At 35.0% G+C, this 19820-nt stretch overlaps 1 protein-coding gene across 13 annotated transcripts in view; it reads right to left on the bottom strand.

Annotated features, from left to right (window-relative positions):
* NBEA (neurobeachin) overlaps positions 1 to 19820 on the bottom strand; it is a 509325-nt gene that overhangs the window by 49301 nt on the left and 440204 nt on the right. For all 13 annotated transcript variants that reach the window (XM_068672960.1, XM_068672963.1, XM_068672981.1 and 10 more), the window contains 2 exons: positions 19426 to 19545; positions 8409 to 8561 (listed from right to left, as the gene is read on the bottom strand). In XM_068672960.1, coding sequence (XP_068529061.1) covers positions 8409 to 8561; positions 19426 to 19545 — 273 coding nt within the window. The remainder of the gene's footprint in view (positions 1 to 8408; positions 8562 to 19425; positions 19546 to 19820) is intronic.

Genomic DNA, 19820 nt, shown 5'->3' with positions numbered 1-19820 from the left:
AAGTAATAATCACCAGACACTAGAGTACCGTGTCACACACTGCCCACCAGCAGCAGCCCCCTGCCCACCACTCCACAGGCAGGAACAGCGGCCAGCAGAGAAAACCAGCCATGTCTGCCTCCTCAGATAACCATGCAATCATTCCTCAGACATTCCCCCTAATGCTCCACGTGGAAGAAGAACTCTCTATGGTGTGGTGGAAATCTGGACTCTTTTCTGTCAAAATCAGTGAATGTTATTTCTGAAGAAAATCGATGGGAAGGCTGGGGCTTAATAGCTGACATGGAACTCAGTTTTCAAGGGCTGACATTCAGGATTGTATAAGGAGCTACAAACAAATGTTGCAGAGAAATGTATAAAATGTGTTGTTCCCTTTTCAAATTCAGAGGCTATCACATGCAAATTGTGACTAATATTATTTAAGTAGTGTTAATACTATTTAACACTAAATATTATTAGACTAATAGTATTTGGTTTCAAAGTGTGTCACCCCATAAATAATTAGAAATGTCAGATCCATGATTATATTTTATTGCATGCATGCAACATGATATAGTTAGTTACTGCACGATCTCATATAATATTTTTCATAGGACTTTTACCTCATTTAGTATGCAGGATGATAGCATGCAAAATATAAAATTACATATGCAATGGCAATCATAAATAAAGCATTTCCTAACTTTTAAATGCTCAATTTTTAATGTTACTTTGTACATAAGAAAATTTAAAACAGAATTTAAAGCCTGCTGTATCCATCCATTCCAGCATCCATTTCTGACCAACTTACGATAAGCAGCTCAACTGTTCTCTTTCTCCTCCAAACTTTGAATATTTATAATGTTCGTTTCCAGCAATATCTATTATTTATTTATTAAAAAGAACTTCATGGAAAGGAAATGTTAGGTGTTTGCTTTGGTCAAAAATAGCATCTTTATTTCTAGAGTATGCAGAACATTTTAGGAAACTAGCAAAACTTTCAGATAAAGGTAGACTATTTAAAGGTTGGACAGTAAATTTGAAAAAAAAAAATGCTTGGGTCAAATCAGCATATTTCACCCATTATATTTTCTAACATCCTCTCCCACATAGTAGGTAGGAGAATGGAATGCCTAAGTTATGTTTCCCTGAGGCAGTTTCAGATTGCATGACCAGCCCCTACTTAGCAGCTTGTCATTGCCAAGAAGGTCTCAGTGACCCTGGCAGGTCTGAAGAACTTCTATTTCACATGGATGAACTACTCTTTAATAACTTACTACATAAATGAGCTACTTTTCCATTGCAGCGTGTCCTGTCTTCTGATTTAAGCAGATTTATTGTACTGTGTTTAGAGGTCTAATGCTTTAAGGGTTTGTATGCTGAAATGCAACACAGGATTTGGGGAAATTTGTAAGGGGTGAAGCCCAAAGGGGAGGCTGTGAGGATGTTTGGTCTGGCAAGGGGAATACTTGCCAGTCCCTGTGGTGGAGGACTACTGTAATGGGGATTTCGGCAGAGACGGGCTGCTGCCGCTCCACATAGGTCCCTCCTGAAAATTTATGAGTGTGTCACTGTCAACAGTATATGGTTTGGTTTCTCATGAATATTCAGTGCTCAGTGGGGAATAGGGTGAGAGAATTTTTGTGTAAATATAATTTGTAGGTACAATAGCAACAACACGCAGAAAAAAAAAATCTTTAAGATAAGCTGTTGATGGCCCTACAGAAGATGGTATTCAAGAAGATTGTGGCTTTAAAATATACTGGGGATATTAATTTTGTGAGCATATTTTCAATCTGAAATATGACTAAACAAACAATCAAAAAAAATATTACTTACATAATTATATATGTCCTGGTGAATATGAGTCATCACTGTGCCCTTGCTGCCAAGAAGGCTAATGATATTCTTGGCTACATTAGGCAAAGTATAACCAGTAAGTCAAGATGGATCCTTCCCCTCTGCTCTGTGTTGGTAAGGCTGCACCTGTAGTGCTTTGTCCAGCTCTGGGCTCCCACATGCAAAAGAGACCTGAACACACTGGAATGAGTCCAACCCCTGAAGGGAAGGTGCAGAAAGGCCAGAGCCAGGCTCTGCTCAGTGGTGCCGAGTGCCAGGACAGGAGGCCATGGGCACAGCCGGGCACCCAGGAGGCTCCCTCTGAGCACCAGGCAGCACTGCTGTGCTGGGTGGATGACGGAGCCCTGGCACAGGCTGCCCAGAGAGGCTGTGGGGTCTCCTCCTTGGGGAGCTCCAAAAGCCGCCTGGACGTGGGCCTGGGCAGCCTGCTCTGGGTGTCCCTGCTTGGGCAGGGCTGGCACCAGGGGCCTTCAGAGGAGCCTTCCAATCTCAGCCATGCTGTGATGATTTTAGTTAGTCCTGTGTGGAGACAGGAGTTGCACTTGATGGTCCTCATAGATCCCTTCCAACTCAGGATATTATATGATTCTGTGATTCTATGTGATTCTATATAGTACAGAATAGTATTTTCTATGGTATATTATATACGTATATTAATGATATCACATATATATTAATAATGATATAGTATTATGTCCTTTAAAAAGATTCTCACTGAATCTCACAGAAATAAGCTGATATCCAGTTTTTTGTTTTCTGTTATAATTAACAATAGAAAAATGTTGTGAGGTAAATATTTTGAAATAAAGGTACTGTGTTTCTTACGTGTTTGCATGCAAGTGTATGCACACATTCCACAAGCTGAAAATCTGACCTGTAACTGTTGTAAAATATAAATATAAATTAGTGAGTTGATGCTTATGTATAAGCTAAAAAAAGCAAATATTAGCCAAGTTACTGCTTAGTGAGATCAGGTTCTATAACTATTTTCAGTTTCAATTCTGGGAAAATTTCATAAATCACTCCTCAGTAACATTAAACCAGGAACATCTGAACATCTACACTTTCCACTAGATGTCTGGCTTAAAAAACCTAGGTAATTGTACTTACACTAAATTACTCTCCCTTAAATTCGGAGCTTTGTGCAGTAAGAAGGTAGCACAGTTTCCTCTTCTATCATCCTAATTTGGAGTTATAGTGACGTTTTATAGAGATTCCAGTAGGAGGCACTGTTTTTTATTTTTATGCAAACCATGTGTTGTGTAAAGTATCTGGAGTTCTAAATTTATTATAAATAAATTTATATTTATAGAATGTACTATTCCAACACCTTTCTAGCACATGGGCATTTTGCATTTAGCCAGGTATTTTTGTGTCCTGAGAAAAGCATTGAATGTACAGGTTCTCTCAGCCGAATATTTCTTTTACTCATGTAGCATTTCTTGTACTGATTATAAGAGTAAACCCTTTCAAAACTGATTATAAGAGTAAAAAGGAAATACTGATATCTGGAATTAGTTCTTTTTGTTTAAGCAAAGTACTCTTTTAATAAAAGTGAGACGGAAGAGCATTGTATATATTTGGGTTATTAAGGGATGTTTGCACAGAAACTGATCCTTTACATGTGCAGCTTTGACATTTAAATAAATTTTTCTGTGATATAGAAAGTTTCAAAAAAAAAAAAAAAATCAAAAAATCCCAGTGATTTCCCAGTTTGGTTGAAACCCCTGTGAGCTGAATGAGTTTAATTGTATTAAGGACAAACCTTGGCTATACACACAAAAAAAATCAAACAAGCTACTAGTGATGAAATAATACAAAATCTTATCTACTGCTTATCTGCTAAGAAAGGAATGTCAGCTGCTGCTGAATGGTGAGCAGAAAAGATAAATCTTCCAGATCCTCGCAGAACAGAGATTTCATAATAGAGGTATCTAATGACTATTCAAGAAGCTTTTTAATTATGAAATACTATGCATGCTTCTGAATAGCCAGGGAACTGTACAAAAATGTAATTGGCAGCAGAAGAGTGTAAATAAATCATTTCAAAGACAGAAAGAAAATTCAATCGTAGTAACAGTTATGTAATAGGAACAAAATATGTATAACAAAAACAGGACACCATTTAGGCTTTCAAAAAAATAATTTATGTGAATGCATTTTACTCAACACTGTAATTTGTAATTTAATATGTGCCTAAGCCATAATGAAAATATCATTATAATTAACTTTGAATTACACAATATTGCATCTTTTGTTTCCAAACTAAAGAACGGTTATTATAAAAGCTCTGCTTCAGTGTTTCACAGTGGTGTTCCCCGCCTTGATTTAACATGCTTGACTTACTGACTGAATATGCTCTATTTCTGGCTCTCAGGACTGCTCCAAGTCTGTGGGGACTGAGAAGCTGAGCAGGACTACAGATGCACATCTGTGGAAGGTTTTATGTGTGCTTTTTTTTTTTCTTTTTCTTTTCCTTTTTTTTTTTTTTTTTTTTTTTTTTCCTGGTAAACTGGGAGATTATGATTGATGAGCCCAGCATTAGGGTAATGTTATCAGGGACACTTTCTGCCTCTGTCCTTTGTGCCATCACTGAGGTCAGACCATAATCATGTTAGCATTGAACATAGTGCTTTATTAATGTTTCATGAGTAAGTCTGTAGTAATCAGTCTAGCGTTGTATGGATAAATAAAACTGCTACAACAATCTCTGATGTATACACTGAGTGCTTTAGGATCTGCTGCATTAGGTCTTAAACATAATGGGACTGACTGTCTTTTCCAGTGTTTATAACAAGTCTAATTTTCCAAAGCTTAAAGTCATCTCCTTTGATGGAAATCAATTTCCACTTCAATTTCTGTGTTTAGTTAGAAATGTATAACACCTGACTGAAAAATTGAATAAAACACCCCAAATCTACCTTCCATATATTAATCTGAACAGAATTTTAGTAAAGCTTGTTAATCAATTGGTTAATGTATGCCCTTTCACGTCACTGTCTCTGTGGTGTTTGCTAGGCTGTTCTCTGCTTGCTTTGGTATGCCTTAAGATGAAATGCTGAAATTATCACTGTTACTAAAAGAAAATGAGCAAGTAGGCCTTGTAAAAAGATTTGTATTTATTCCCACATAAAATTACACTTTATATATGCTGTCAGCAAGCAAAAATATGCATGAACAGATTAAAATATTGTCAGCTATTGTCAGCTGTCACTCTATGTGACACAGTACTACATAAGATCCTTTCCAGTGAAATGAAATGACTACTACTGACTTCATTGGACAAGGGATCCGGATAACACTTACTTGAAATATTCTTCAATTTTCTGTGGCTTTCCTGTAAACCTGCACTCTACTCACTTTGCAAAGCTGCTGTAGAAATTCCAGACTTGCACAAGCTTGCTGTGTTTTACACGTCAGCACCACACCCGGGTTAGCTTTTTTTTTTTTTTTTTTTTGAGATAGATTCTTGTGTAACAGCCAGAGCTTGGCCTGAGGATGACCTAACTGAATAATACATCTGCTGACCAGCTCAAAACAAGGACTCTGATGTTACGTAGCGAATGTCAAACTTTCTATTTTTTATATATTTGTTCCCTACTTTGACCTGTCTGGTTTTAGTGACCAAGGTATGGTCTGTTCACCCTACGCATTAAAACCCTATGTGAGGAAGTGTTGTTTTTTTTTTTGTTTGTTTGTTTGTTTGTTTCTGAAAAATTATTACATGTTTTATCTTTCAATATGTTATTATGTGACTTCTTTCTACACATATTTTCTGCATTTTCCATGAAGGGGATTATCCTACTTTATCTACTTGCTACTTTGTAATAAGCTTTACAAAGAACTATGCATATATAAGGCTATTTTAACATCCTGAAGTTATTCACATTGTTTCTATCCTCTGAACTGCTTCCAAATGCAAATACTTCTTTTGTCATCTAGTCACCCAGAAGTGAATCCAGTATTCCAGGTGCAGTCTCAGAAGGCCCATAGGCAGGTACAACTGTATACATCTGCTGTGATGCAACAATTCTCTGTAGATGGCATCCAAATACATTGGATCCTACCTGGTGTTGTATAGAATTACAGTGATATCTAATCTAATTGCTGTTCATTAACACCCTTCCCTTGCTGCTGCTCTCTTTTGGTACTATTTTTGTTTCCAGACTTCTGCTTTCTATTGAATATCTTTAATTCTTTCCTCCCAAGGTGATTTCCCATGTATTTTCTGCATCTAATTCAACTAAATCCATGCCTCTTTCTCGTGTTCTCTAAGCAATTTCCAACTTTATTGTCATTTGTAAACTTCATCAAGCTGTTCACTTCAAGACAGTATGTATCTGTGTAGAACTGAACTTCAACTACTGATCACGCTCTTGGTAAAGTAGATGCTGGGATGAAGAAAGGCCACACAGAAAATGCCTCCAGGTGAAACTGTGTAATAATGGCGTGATACTCACATCTGTGGGGACAGGGGTGGAGGTTGTGATACATAAACGAGATCATTTCTGATTTTAGAAATTGGAAAATTACTCAATTAGTTGAAGCCTGTAATTTAAATGCTACAATCTTAACACCAGCTCATCTGACTCATGGCAGTCTGAGCGTACTTAATACACATCTGTAATCAGTTATTAGTTCTATTACAGCTTAATATTTAAGAAGTATTTCCAGCTTTTAACTACCAGCCCTTATTGAAGTTATAGTCATGAAGGGGCATAAATACTGTACTTTAAATTCACACAAGCATCTGTTTTCTTCAGCAACCATAAATATCCCAGAACAAAAGTTTTCTATAGAGAACTCCTATGTTATTTTCTAAAAAGTAGAAATTGCACAACAGAAATCAAACATACTAAAACTAAAGATTTTCTTCAAGTGATCTCTTATCACATAGCACCTTGTATCCTTCCACCTTTGTGGGAAGATGGAGAAGCACAATCTAGGATATGAAAAGGAACATTCTTTATAAAATTTCCCCAAAGGAATTAATCAGTATGCATCTCTCATTTTATTTCCCCAAAGATGGCAGTTTGTTTATCCTCTGCCACTATGGTATCAAGCTTCTGTTCTTACAGACGTCAAAACTAACCCTCTGGTCAACTTCAGCGTAATTACTCCTGGGTCCAGCTCAGGTTTCACTACAACCACAACCCAGAAAAAGGGCTCTGTGAAGTGAAACGGGCACCCTGGAGGTGCTCACCTGTAACTGCGTGTACAACACGAGAATGGAAATAAAGGGCAGTGATCCTTTTAGTCCACACTTTTTTTTTTTTTCTTTTCCGGTAAAACTGCATTTGAATATTTGAATTTATTGCCACTAGCCTTGACAATTACTTGCTTTTGAAAACATGTTACAATATATGCATCTATAAGAGAAAGCAGCCAAGAAAAAAAAGGAAAATGTTGTTCAGCTTCTTCCTGCCAACGACGGACTACTCCCTGGAACACATTTCTCGTGCTTTGTTTAGTGCTTTTCATAAGCCTGAAGTGACGAGGCTGCCATCACTTCCTTAGGAGACTGCTGTACATATGTCAGATCATTTACTGTTCAAAACAGACACTTCTAAATCACACACATCTAGGAATAAGTTTGTTTTTATAACATTCCTCTATTCTTTTGAACTTTAGATGTCTATTTTTCCACCAACCCCTAAAGAACAATTTTCTTTAAATACACATTTCTTGAAATTAAATTGCCAAAGTGATCATAAGAAAAACAACATTGCTAGACATCCAGTGTTACCACAAAAGCACTGTAGGGAATAATGCACAAGCTGAATGGCTCTGCAACTGTATGGAAACCCATAGCTTCAAAGACTGTTAAAGTAGCATAAATAAGACACATTTTAAGGAAGATCCATTTCAAAAATACAATCATAAATTGAACTATTACTGGCCTAGACATTAGAATATACCTTGCTTTTCCTAAAAATGACTATAAACATACTTACATACTAATTCTATCATTAATGGATATCATTATCTGTAAAGCAAAGGCAAAAAAACAAAACCATCCAACCAAACAAAACACACACAGACACACACACACACACACACAAAACCCAACTACCAATACAGATAAATGTTTTTTCACGCTAAAGTTCTTCAGACATCGTAATGATTTACATCAGAGCATTTCTTTTGCAAAATTTCTTCAGAGACTGCAGTTGTTGGCTAATGTTTATATCTCTACACTTCCAGTTCATCTCTGATGAATGGGAAGTACATAGCTTCCAATGAGTAAGAAACATAATATTTCTTGCAATGCATCATCATTTATAACAACTTTTTTTTTTTTTTTTTCCATGTAGAAGGCAGTGAAGAGAAACAGACTTAAATTTTTTTAGGCTGTTCCGCAGCGTCCAACTCACACCCACCTGATGTCTTCTTATGAGAGAGTAAAAACTAAATCTTATTGTAAAATAAAGGGTTCTGTCAAGTAAGATAGACTGTAAATTTTCCTTCACTTTCTATTTTATTTATTTACACCTAGCTGTAAAGATATGAAAAAGCAGCTTGTTAAAACATACAAGTCCTAACTCAGGCTAAATTAAAGTGCTGCTTACCATTCTGTTGATGCGTACAAAGTCTTCAGGCTTCTTGGCCCAAGGGGGGAGGTCAACATCATTCACAACAACTTCATCTTCTCTGATTCCTAGATTATAGCCATTGCTGTTGACAAACATCTCTGGCAAGTAGTAAAACTCTGGAATTAACTCCTAGGAAGGAGAACACAAAATGAGACCTTACATTTGTAGAGAGATTTTTAGAGGGCAGCACCCTAATGGTGCTGCTGGAATCATGTTCTATTGTAGTATTCATGAAAGCACTCCTATTTTGCATATGTTTCTGTGCATATATTTAAGAATTTTTACAATCTGTTTTCTTGTACTTCATAAAATTTTCATAAAGAAATATTCTTTGTTTTTCCCATACCTGTTGTCATAAAAAGCAAAAGTTTGGAAAAGCAAAGCAAATCAGTGAAGGAGACCTCTTCAGAATAATACATTCAAGAAAATGTATGGTGATCCTATACAGTACTATAAATGAATGGGATATTTTAATCAGCATTTAACTATATAATTTAAAAAGGGGGAAAAGGTTGCTGATATAACACTGTATCGATTTTATTTATATACTTTAATGCTTAAGAAGAGGTGGCAATTGATTACCTATATGGGGTAATTAATTCAGGGTAAATGAACATTTCTACTGTAATAAAGATTCAAAAATACATGGAGAGAAAAATATCACTACAGTGGATGTTCTTAAAGCATAAATACATGACATTAAAACTGTGAAAATTCAATGACTGAGTAGCTTAAATAATCTGTGGTGTATTAATGTACTATAGATAAGTTAGAGTGGGATGTTTTTCCCAATTTCCAGATAGCTAAATAGAAATGCATTTTGACATAATAAACATCTCCATATGTTGCTATTATTTTAGCAGAAAGCATTGAACTGAAAAAAAAAAAAAAAAAGAAAAAGAAAAAAGCTTTGAACTCCACTATCTCTTTTCTAATATCCAGGCATGGATTAAGTTCTCTAAATTCCTTTGTTAAAAGCACTATAGCATTCAGTTGTGTAACATGATCAAAACTGATGACACAGCACCAGAAAACTGAACCTCTTTGTGGTCCTTTCAAAGCTGCAGACATCCAGAGTGTAAAAAAAATCACTGCAGACACTAATTTATCTAATTAAATCTGATCTGCAGCTCCATAGAGAATAGGAGAGTGGAAGCATAGATAATACTTCCAAGTTTATTCATTAAAACCATATATTTGTATGAATATTTATGTTATAATTTAAGTATTTGGGGGGAGTCAATTTACTTGTCTTCTTCACATCATTTTAATATACTACAAATAGTCTGAATTCAGATTAGACTAAAATGCATTGCCAATCAATATCTAACCCCTAGCCAAATGCAACAAGTTTGTGTTTGAATGGCTCATTACAAAATACAATTTCAAAAAAACATAAATGTTTAAAAATATTTGATGTGGTAACCTATTTTAACCTATGTGGTAACCTCTTTTAACCTATAAGGTTAAAAGAAAATAGATGATTTTACTGACAATCTTAATTTTGATTGTATACCTCTAATGGTTTTCAGGGTTCTAAAAGCAAACTTTTCCCCTAAGCATGATTCACTAACTCTCAGGTTCCCTGAGAGCTCAAAGAAGAAGGAATAGTCCTCAAAGTTGGAGAACACTAGACACAAATCTTTGTAGAGCTTTCTACTACTAATTTTGGACTAAGAGCTCGCCACAAAGCAACATGTGCTACAAATCACTAAACGATAGCCTCAAAGACAGGTCAAATTCCAGAGGACCTAAGAATGCTGAAATATTACTTATTCAAAGCTATATTAAAATTATTATTCAAATGAAACAGAATTAAGTGGTGAAAAAAAGTATAACTTTAAAATAAAGTGCATTTCTGTTTTGGATATAAGGCTTGAAACACCAGTTTTTTAACTTTTTTTTTTTTTTTTTTTTAATACAGTATGGTGATGTGCTAGCTAACCCATAATCTCAAACAGCAAGCATGTTTATGATTCCTTCAAAGATATGTAAACTCAACTTTTCTTTTTCAGTTTTACACATCCTAGGATCTAACTGAATTTTTACATCTAACGTACCCAAAAGATTTACTCAGAGTGACCCAGAGACACATCTAGTGTTTTAGAATTTAGAGAAGTGTTAGAGAATTCTCCTAACCTTCTGACTTCAGTGGTATCTTGAAACAAAGAGATCTAAGTCACTGAATATTTTTTATGGTATTTCCATTTAGAAATTTTATCTTTGTTGCTATTTGCTTTCAGTGTAATTTAATGCTCCCTTGTCTGGTATAGCAGCAAACATAAATAGAAATAGAATAAATAGAAAGCAAGTGATTAACTTTCTTCATAAGATTTATTGCATTGTATATGTTTAGCCTGACCTGTCTTATTCCTGTGTTCTGGAAACTAACCAGTGCCAGACTTCTAAACCCTCCTGAAACAGCACTCTCTAGAACCCTAATCACTTCAGTTACACATCTCCTGCTTTTTTTTTTTTATTATTATTATTTTTTAATTAGAGTAACTAATCAAAATATAGCATTGCAAAAAAATTAAATAAAGCCACTGTTATAGTTTCAGCATTCTCTTCAATGTTATTTTTAGTGCAGCCTACAATTATGTTTGCTTATTTGAATACTACTTAGCATTAATTGAACCTTTACTGCAGATGCAAACAATGTCGCATGTGACCTTTCCCAGTTACATATTTCCCATATTTTGCATTAACCACTCAGTTTTCTTTGATATCATCTGGTATGCCTCTTAAATTTTGTTGTCTTCACTACTGACTATACTATATAACCACACCACTTAAAAATATTTCAGCTAAATCCATCCCCTTCTCATTTCCAGATACTGAGTACTATATACTATATACAATTTACTATATATACTCTATACTATATACTATATACTATTAATACTATATACTATTTATACTATAAAAAGGACCCACTGGAAAAAAAATAAAATTGGCATTCCTTAACCTGACAAACATTGCAAAATAGATTCAAAATATGTCTTCAGCTACTTGGAAGCACAGAAAACACAGCTAACCTAGAGAAGTGTGATATAAAGATCATTTGATTTCATGCATCTATTCTGCGTGTTTTGAAACTTTATTAATTTCAAAAATGAAAAAAAATAAATATCTCTTCTACCTGGTGCTGACAGCAGGGGATGAGTGAGGATGGAAGGGCAAATATTCCCTTTCCCAGAGCCCCTGAGCATGCTTAGCTGGGGGAGCACAGACTGGGGACAGCAGAGAGAGGAAGGGTAAGCAAGGACAGAGCTGGGAGGCTGCTGGGAAAGGCAGGGAGCAGACAGGAGGGAACCTCTGTGGAGACAGAAAGATGACAACCAGGGCCCGGGGAGAATTGTGTTAACCAAAAAGCCACTGAAATCTGGAAGAATGAAGGAAAGGATAACATCAGCAAAGGCAAGGCTTATTTTCAAAACCTATTTACATTTTTCTCATCCAGAGCCTGAGTTTTCTTTGTTTCACAAGTGGGGTTGTTTCAGTTCATATTTTAATAATGCACATGGGTAGATACAGGCAGCTCTTTGGGTGTTTTTCCTGTTCAGGTCAGGGAGGAAATATCTCAAATACGTTTAATGTTGAAATGTGACCTAATCCATTCCTCACATTAAACAGATATTTGTCCACCCTATTGTCCCAGAATCTGACTGACAGCAAGCCCATAGTCCTTCCTTTAGTTGACTCTATCATTCTCCATTTGAGCAAGTTTTACCTAATGCCTGGCCTGAATCTTTCTTTACATGATCCATGCTTATTTTCCCTTGTCCTAGACACCAATCCGTAGTGAATACAGAGAATCAATTACTCTTTCCTCTTTACACAGCTTATTACATTTGGAAAGCATTTTCATGTCACCTTTACACATTTTCAGCTTCTAAAACTCAAAATAAGTTACAATGATTTTACCTTCTGTATTGTTACATGGTTTAAGATTTTGTTACAGGTCTGTAAGGTATTCTTTGCTTCTCCCCAAACTAGTCATTAGAAGTCATTATCAAATTACTCCTAAACAGTGCATAACATCATTTATTCCTCTATATACTTTGGCCTTATTATATTTTGTCAAGTGCTCATCAAATAGAAGTCAACCTCAGTGCCCTTTAGATTAAGATGGCATACTTCCTTGACAAGATCTGCTATTTTTTATTCCTTTTTATACAGAGCAGAATTTACCATATAATGTATTTTCTTACACCATTTCCATCCATTAGAAGGGTCATTTTTAAACTCACCCTTAAGGTGTGGATTGGGAGACTCAGAAATTAGCAAGGGAAAATGCATCTCAGTGATAGTAGGTACACAAGAGGATGGGACACAGAGGACTTTCTGTCTCCCATCCTGCTCTCCACTTGACTCGGCTTGTTTGATAAATGGATCTTTAAAACTCTAATTTCACCTGGAGTGGTAAAAAATCAGTGTAAACCCAGGCCTGTGCAAAGGCATGTTTGTTTGAAACTACTATGATTTTGAGAAAGTTGTGTTGTTTTTTTTTCTTCTGTAAAGTTTCTACGTCAAGCTACAAATTTTCATAAAAGACAAATCTCACAATACTGTCTTCCTAAACTGAAAACATTGAGTCAGCCAGTGTAAAATAAAACATGAAGGAAAACATCAGGAATAAAATGTAAAAAAACTTCCCCAGAAGTTACCTGAGTTTGTGGGCATAAAATGAGGGAACGAACGGAACTAAGACACAGGATCAATATTGGGAAAAAAATATATATTTTAAAAACATTCATAGACCAATTAAGCAATTTACATGCATGCTGTTATTGTGTGCCATTCAGCTGATATACAATTTTGCGTTAACTGATACAGTTCAGTAAATTTCTTTACTTTTTTTTTTTGAATTGTCAAAACATATCAAAGGATCTAAATAAATCTTTCAGACTACATGACCTGTCATGGGTAATTTCTTACCACAATAAATATCTAGAGTTCAAAGAGTTAATAAAAATAGGGATTCTAGTGATCTAAATCCATTTGCAGTAATTTCTGTCTAGTTGTCCTTGACATTTCACAAGCTGGTAACCTCCTCTGCTCCCCTTTCATTCACACTTCTAATAAGACAGGTTAGCTTTCTATCATTTAATAGTCACCACCTTTCAAGCTGCCTGAGATGCTTGGCTCTTCTCAGATGAAGAACAATGCAGTAAAGCTACTGAGGGGTGTAAAAAAAGGTAAAATGAATATTATAACAGACATTTCTTGTCTGTAAATGTGATCTCTAGTTTATTTTAATAGCTATACTAAAACCCCAAGGTATAGTTAACAGTATTATATGCCTTGTGTCTTCATATAAGAAAACATCCCCAAATGCATGTTCTAATTTACAAGCTTGTGACAAATCCAGGCTGCTGAGAAATTAAACTTTAAAAATATGTCTTGGAGTGATAGAGGACCACTATTAACACTATCATAATTGTATACCGTTTGAATCACATCTGACGTTTCTGTTTAATATGTTTTGCTAAGGGTATACCATTTTATGGCCTCCCAATGAAATCAAATCCAACCCAGACGTTTTCACTTTTCTAATATAATTCACTTCAAGGTTTTAAAGCTGCCATTTCTTTTTCTTTCTTTCTTTTCTTCCCAAAAGGTTGATCCCCTGGCATCCATTAATTCCACAAGAGCCCAGTACTGGGTCAATGAGTCAGTCATGAGTACCTCCATTAACTGCATTAATTTACACTAAGGCACCTTAATGACATTTTGTCAGAGCTACCTTCTAAACACACTATTCAAAAAGTAATATAACAAGTTTGAGAGGCATTAGGAAAGATTAGTGCCTGAACTGGGGGTTCTGTGGAAATCAGTGTTACCAAAAACTGAAGAGGTAGGGGGGAAAAGGAAAAAATGTGAAAGCTGACTGGCCAAGTTATGGTCATTTCCGGGTGACTTGTTTCCTCAAAGGTCACTCCACTAACATTCATTCCTAGTCCAGCTTGTGCTGATTATCCGGAGAGAAGGTCGATGTTGATAAAGGGAGACAATAAAATAAACTGTTATCCAGGTTGTCCCCTGGGTGTTACCACTCTCATGTAGCACACACTGTATTAATTCTGTTCACTATAGGTGAACAGGTCTCTTTGAAAATGAACCAAACCAGCCCAAATGTAGCTAACAAAATTGCCTAAGTAGATCTTAAATCATCCACTGATCAATAACATATCACATGCTACATTTTTCAAAGGTGGCATACCTTTTGTCACAATTCAAGATGTATCAGTAAGTGCAAATTATGGGTTGTTTTTAGACTGATCAAACTACTGCCACAGCCCTGTTTTTCTTATCTCAATGTAAAATAATTTTGTTCCACAGGAGACTCCACATATGCAAAGGGAGAGAAAGTAGGGAGGAGGGAAAGAGAGAGAGAATATGAGAGGACACATGCATATGGAAAAACGGGACTGACCCACACAACTGCAGCTTCCCAAACAGTTATACATTCATTTGCAAATGTCAAGTATTTATTTTTTAAATTTTAATGCAGCATTCTTTAAGTGTGCTTTGGAAGTTTTCTTTAAAATATCCTGATTTTGCAGAAGAACACTGCTGTGGGAAGTGTCTGCAATGCTTAAAACCTCAATTTACTAGTTAAAACTGACCGACTTCAGAAGTGACTTCAGCACTTCTTAGTCCTCTTTCTTAAATAACAACCCACAGGGAAAAAATAAACAAATAAATAACACAGATTTCACTTTTCTTAAAAAAAAAAAAAATAAAACATTTTTAATAGACATGCTAATAAAGAATTAAGGCTAGTCATTTAATATGGCACTTGAAAGTAAAAACAGGCCATCTTACAATATGGCTTTGAAAAATGTCAGATTAATTCATTACACACACTGTTTTAAATTATTTCATAACCTGTGCCACAGTAATTAATGAGATTAGCAAGATCAGAGATTAAATGTGCTTAAAGCAGCTCAGATGAATTTAAAATATACGACGAGGAATACATGAATAATGAACATTTGCTGTTCTTAACACTTTTGAAAGTTTGCTACTTTGATGCACTGTCCATATTCCACATGCCTCATATATGTAAAGCCTAACAAAATCTCTAGGGTGGGAAAACCATTTCCAGCATGTATATCACATGGGATCCACCTCATGTGCCACTGCCAAAGATCTACACGTACAGTTTTGTGTGCAGCCAGTAAGAAGCTACACAAATATGAGGAACACTTGGACAGATAGCATGCTTTAAGATTTTATACTCACATGTAAGCTCTACACATCTTTTCTTTAGCACAGCATTGACTTGCAGGACTACTATATAAATATTAGATGCTATCAGTCAGCTGAAAACGAATGTTTGGTTACTTCATGCTCACAGAGCTGAAGTTCTTTAATTGTGCAAGACAGAGGTTGCTGTGCTTAGAAAAGAGGAAAAATGTGTAGGAATTTTGAGGGGGTTTCTCGATGGCTCCTCAAACCTTTTCCTGTGTCTGAAAACTGATAAAAATGCATAAGAAGCCTGACGGGCATTCCAAGTAGGAGCACAACTGATCTGAAAAAAATAGGGTATTTGTAATATTAATAATAGTTCAGTTTCCTGTCCTTTTTCAGAATGAACTCTGAGGCCTCAGGGAAAAGTTGGCCCTGATGTCATGGCATTGAGAAACGCAGTTCATTAAGATCTTAAGCAACAAACAACAGCAACAATTAGCTGCTATACTCATTCTTGATTTATAGCTAAGAAACACAGACTCTACAAATGGAAAGGCCCTACAGGGTCAACTAGCGCATCCTCTTGCCAATTCATGATTGTCCCTGATGTTTTTCCACTGTTTTACCAGTCTACACTTCTAAGAATCCTGAGAAATAAGGATTTTATCACTTTGCTTTGTAAGGATATTCAAATTTCGAGAATACTCTCTTTCTCTTTAACTTTTCATGCTCTGTTGGTAAAGTAAACATTTTTCGGTTTTCCTTTAAGGTTTACCTCTTTGTTCCCTGGCAAAAAAATTTCTCCCTTTCATACAGTTGCATGTTTCATAGCATTTATGTTACCATGTCTTCACTCTTAGACATTAATTGTCCCACACATACGTTTTTTTTTTCCTGTATCCAACTCCTTAAATATATTTGTACTGCTCTTATGGCTCCCTCTGGTTTCAGTATATACTTTCACTAGCTGTTCTCCAGCAGAGCAAGAGCTCAGGATTTGCTTTATACAGCATGCATACATATTAAAAATCAAACAAGGAAAAAAGAAAAACTTGTGTTCTCCAAGAACATGAGAGCTATGAAACAAATGAAAGACTAAGCAAACTCCTTCAGCTGGAATTTAGATGCCATGATATATTTCAGTTGCCATAATGCTAAGCATGTAGCTTTGGTCTCATTGTTATCTTTCCACTGTCCTGCTGATTTTCAAGTTTCCTTCTTAAAACTGAACACAAAACAGAAATGAATTTACATATACTACTTAGGCTACTGAAGTGTACTGAAGACTTATTCCAGTAGTGAATTTGTATCAATACATAATAAATTAATTTGATGATGTGATGTATTTAATGCTGTTATTAAATACACCTACAAACCTCTTTTTCTTTCTACCTTTATTTACATATTTATTTATTTATTTTATTTAAACAGCTTATGAACTTTTTCTATTTGCTTTAGCAGCCCTTAAATGATTTAGTTTATTTTCAAATCTGCTTTTGTCTATTTTTATCTTAAGCTAAACCAACTCATAATAAATAAACTCAAGGTTAATTTCTAAACTCAACTGCCCTGTATCTTCATTAATTAACAAAACCATATTTTAAACAGCATCTTTAATCCCTGAAGTATCCCTGAACAGACAGGCCAGGGATTATCTGGAGAAAACATTTATTGGCTAACATACCTCATCTGTGCCTCCCATATTAGATTTTCTGTAATGACTTAGTTCCAAGTAGTATTTCTTTTTCTAATGGCATAACAGAAATGTATATATATAACTAAATCTGACTCTGGGGCTCAACAGAAGAATCCCAAATGTATGCTAGAATAAATTATTTTACAATCTTGTCCCCGATGAGACTCTGACCCTTAATTGTTACTAATTTATCCAAGCTTTCCACAGCTCCACTCTTTATGTTTAATGACATCAAAGTACATAGCTATACCATATCTTCACTTTTTTTGCCATCCTTTTCTGAAGGCAAGTACCTGTTTTTGAGTACTTTTAAATATTGTTTTATCTGAATAACTTTTTTTTTTTTTTCTAATAAAAATACTTTTTTTTTTTAACTACAGCAAAATTCCTCCATAATTCCTGCATCTTTGCAATATCTGGCAGCAGTAGTTTAAATTACCCCACGTGGTTCACAAGGCTCCTGGTGTTTTCATAAAACATTTCAGTTCCTTATTTTACTGATAACTCACTTGGTTGCTAGTTTAGGAACAATCATTTCACTAATTATACACCCTACTTGAATACAATCTCTCCGTCTGTCCATAGATATTCCTTTATCTTTTGCTATGCCTTCATGTATTTAACTGCCCTCCTCCTGTGTACTAAAACCAGGAAAGAAGATTACAGTCACTTCCAACTGTCTTCCCTTATTCCTCAGTTTAAGGCTCTTATCTGTTATTTCAACCCCACTCCTAGGAGGCCATTCCAGTGGAGTACTAAGAAAACCAGGTTTTATTGTAAATGAAAAATAAGAATGTCATAAATGTGAATTCAAAGAAATTGGTGCATGTCAAATTAGTAGATAGCAATTTGAACTCCTTCCAACAAGTTTTGAAAATATATTTTTTTCATTCCTCCTTTTTTTTTAAAAAAAAGCAAACAAAACTATTTGTGAAAAAGGTAATACTAGTAATAATACTTAAAATATTATTGACTTCAAGAGCAGCATAAATAAGTGTGAAATGGGTTTTAAGAGAGCTAGGTTAATTTCTTTTCTTTAAAAAGCATTTTCTACCATATATTAAGACAACAGTATAATTTACAATTCATTGTTCTAACTAGAAACTGAACAAGAATAACATGGTTTGTCCACATACACTTCTGAGACTGCTAAAATATTTATGCAAACAGCTCTGGATTAAAACTAAATCAACAAACTTACTTCTTCTTTTGTCAAGTTAAATAAAAAATATAATGGTAATGTGACCCTGCATTTCATTATGCATTTCCTAGTATGAGTGGCAGTACTGAAATAGAAGAGATATTTTTATTTTATTTATTTTATTTTACTACTTTTTTTTAAAGGTAATATATAAGTTAGAGAAAGCAATTATGGGTATACTTCAGTTTTTGCCTACCTTATTATGAGAAAATGAGAATCAAAAGTGGATAACAAAATTCAAAATATTATAAGATTTTGGTTTCTTTCTGATAAGGTTCCGTGTACACAAACAATAGCCCTCTGTATTTAACAATAGGTAAGGAATAACAACAGTAAAATCACCCTGCTCTCCGGCTGTTTCTGTATATCATGTAGAAGTTGTTTTAATCTAATGTGTATTGTTGCATAATACCCCCAGGCACAGTCAAGTAAAAGCTAAAGCTGTACAGAAAAGCCAACATTTTAAATGGGTCTTGTCATTAATGCTTTATTAATTGCCCCAGGCAATGCAAACCCAGAGCTAGGCAAGCTATAACAATATGACACTTTAAGGTCAAATCCAATTCCTGCTGTGTTTTATGGAGTGGGCCAAATATCGAGTTAACAGCAGGAAAGAACAATTTATTGGGCTTTTCTCCATCTCCTGATTATGTGATCTAAATTAGATCAGTTCAGTTGTTTTTCCATAAAAACAAAACACCTTTTGTCCACTCAACTTCAAAGAATCTTTGATTGTTTCTATTAGAACAATAATCTTTGGTAACATCTACTTTTTATTTAAACTAAATCTAGTGTACTGAACGTAAAGATATGACATACAAAATATTCTTTGTCTCTACAAGAAACAAAATACCATAAATTAAAATACATATTAATTCATTTAGTGTGTATGTTACCTTCACATCTGAGGTATCTCTTTGGCTGTTTCTCCAAGACCTGGCTACTGAAGAGAAGGTTCGATCTGGGTGGTCAAATTTGCCATCATTTGCATTTAGAAAGAATGTTGTAAAGGGCTCCTGTAGTCAATGAAATGAAGACAGATTAAAAAAAACAGCAAAAGGAATCATGACGCAGGTTTCTAATGAAATCCAAATGACTTTTTCAGATCAAAATAATTCGTAAAGGAAGAATTAAAGAAAAATATGGCACTTCGTATTTATATCTATGCATGATAATCTATACTGAATATCTTAGTACATTTATTGGTGCTAACATATTTTGCACACATAGATCCTGAGCTCTAGTAGGAAAGGCTATTTTATATATTCACTCTGCCATAAATTTAATTATC

This window comes from Anas acuta, chromosome 1, assembly GCF_963932015.1.
Source record: "Anas acuta chromosome 1, bAnaAcu1.1, whole genome shotgun sequence".
Classification (NCBI taxonomy): Eukaryota; Metazoa; Chordata; class Aves; order Anseriformes; family Anatidae; genus Anas; species Anas acuta.
The sequence above is the reverse complement of the archived record's forward strand: the minus strand, read 5'-3'. Positions and strand labels throughout refer to the sequence as shown.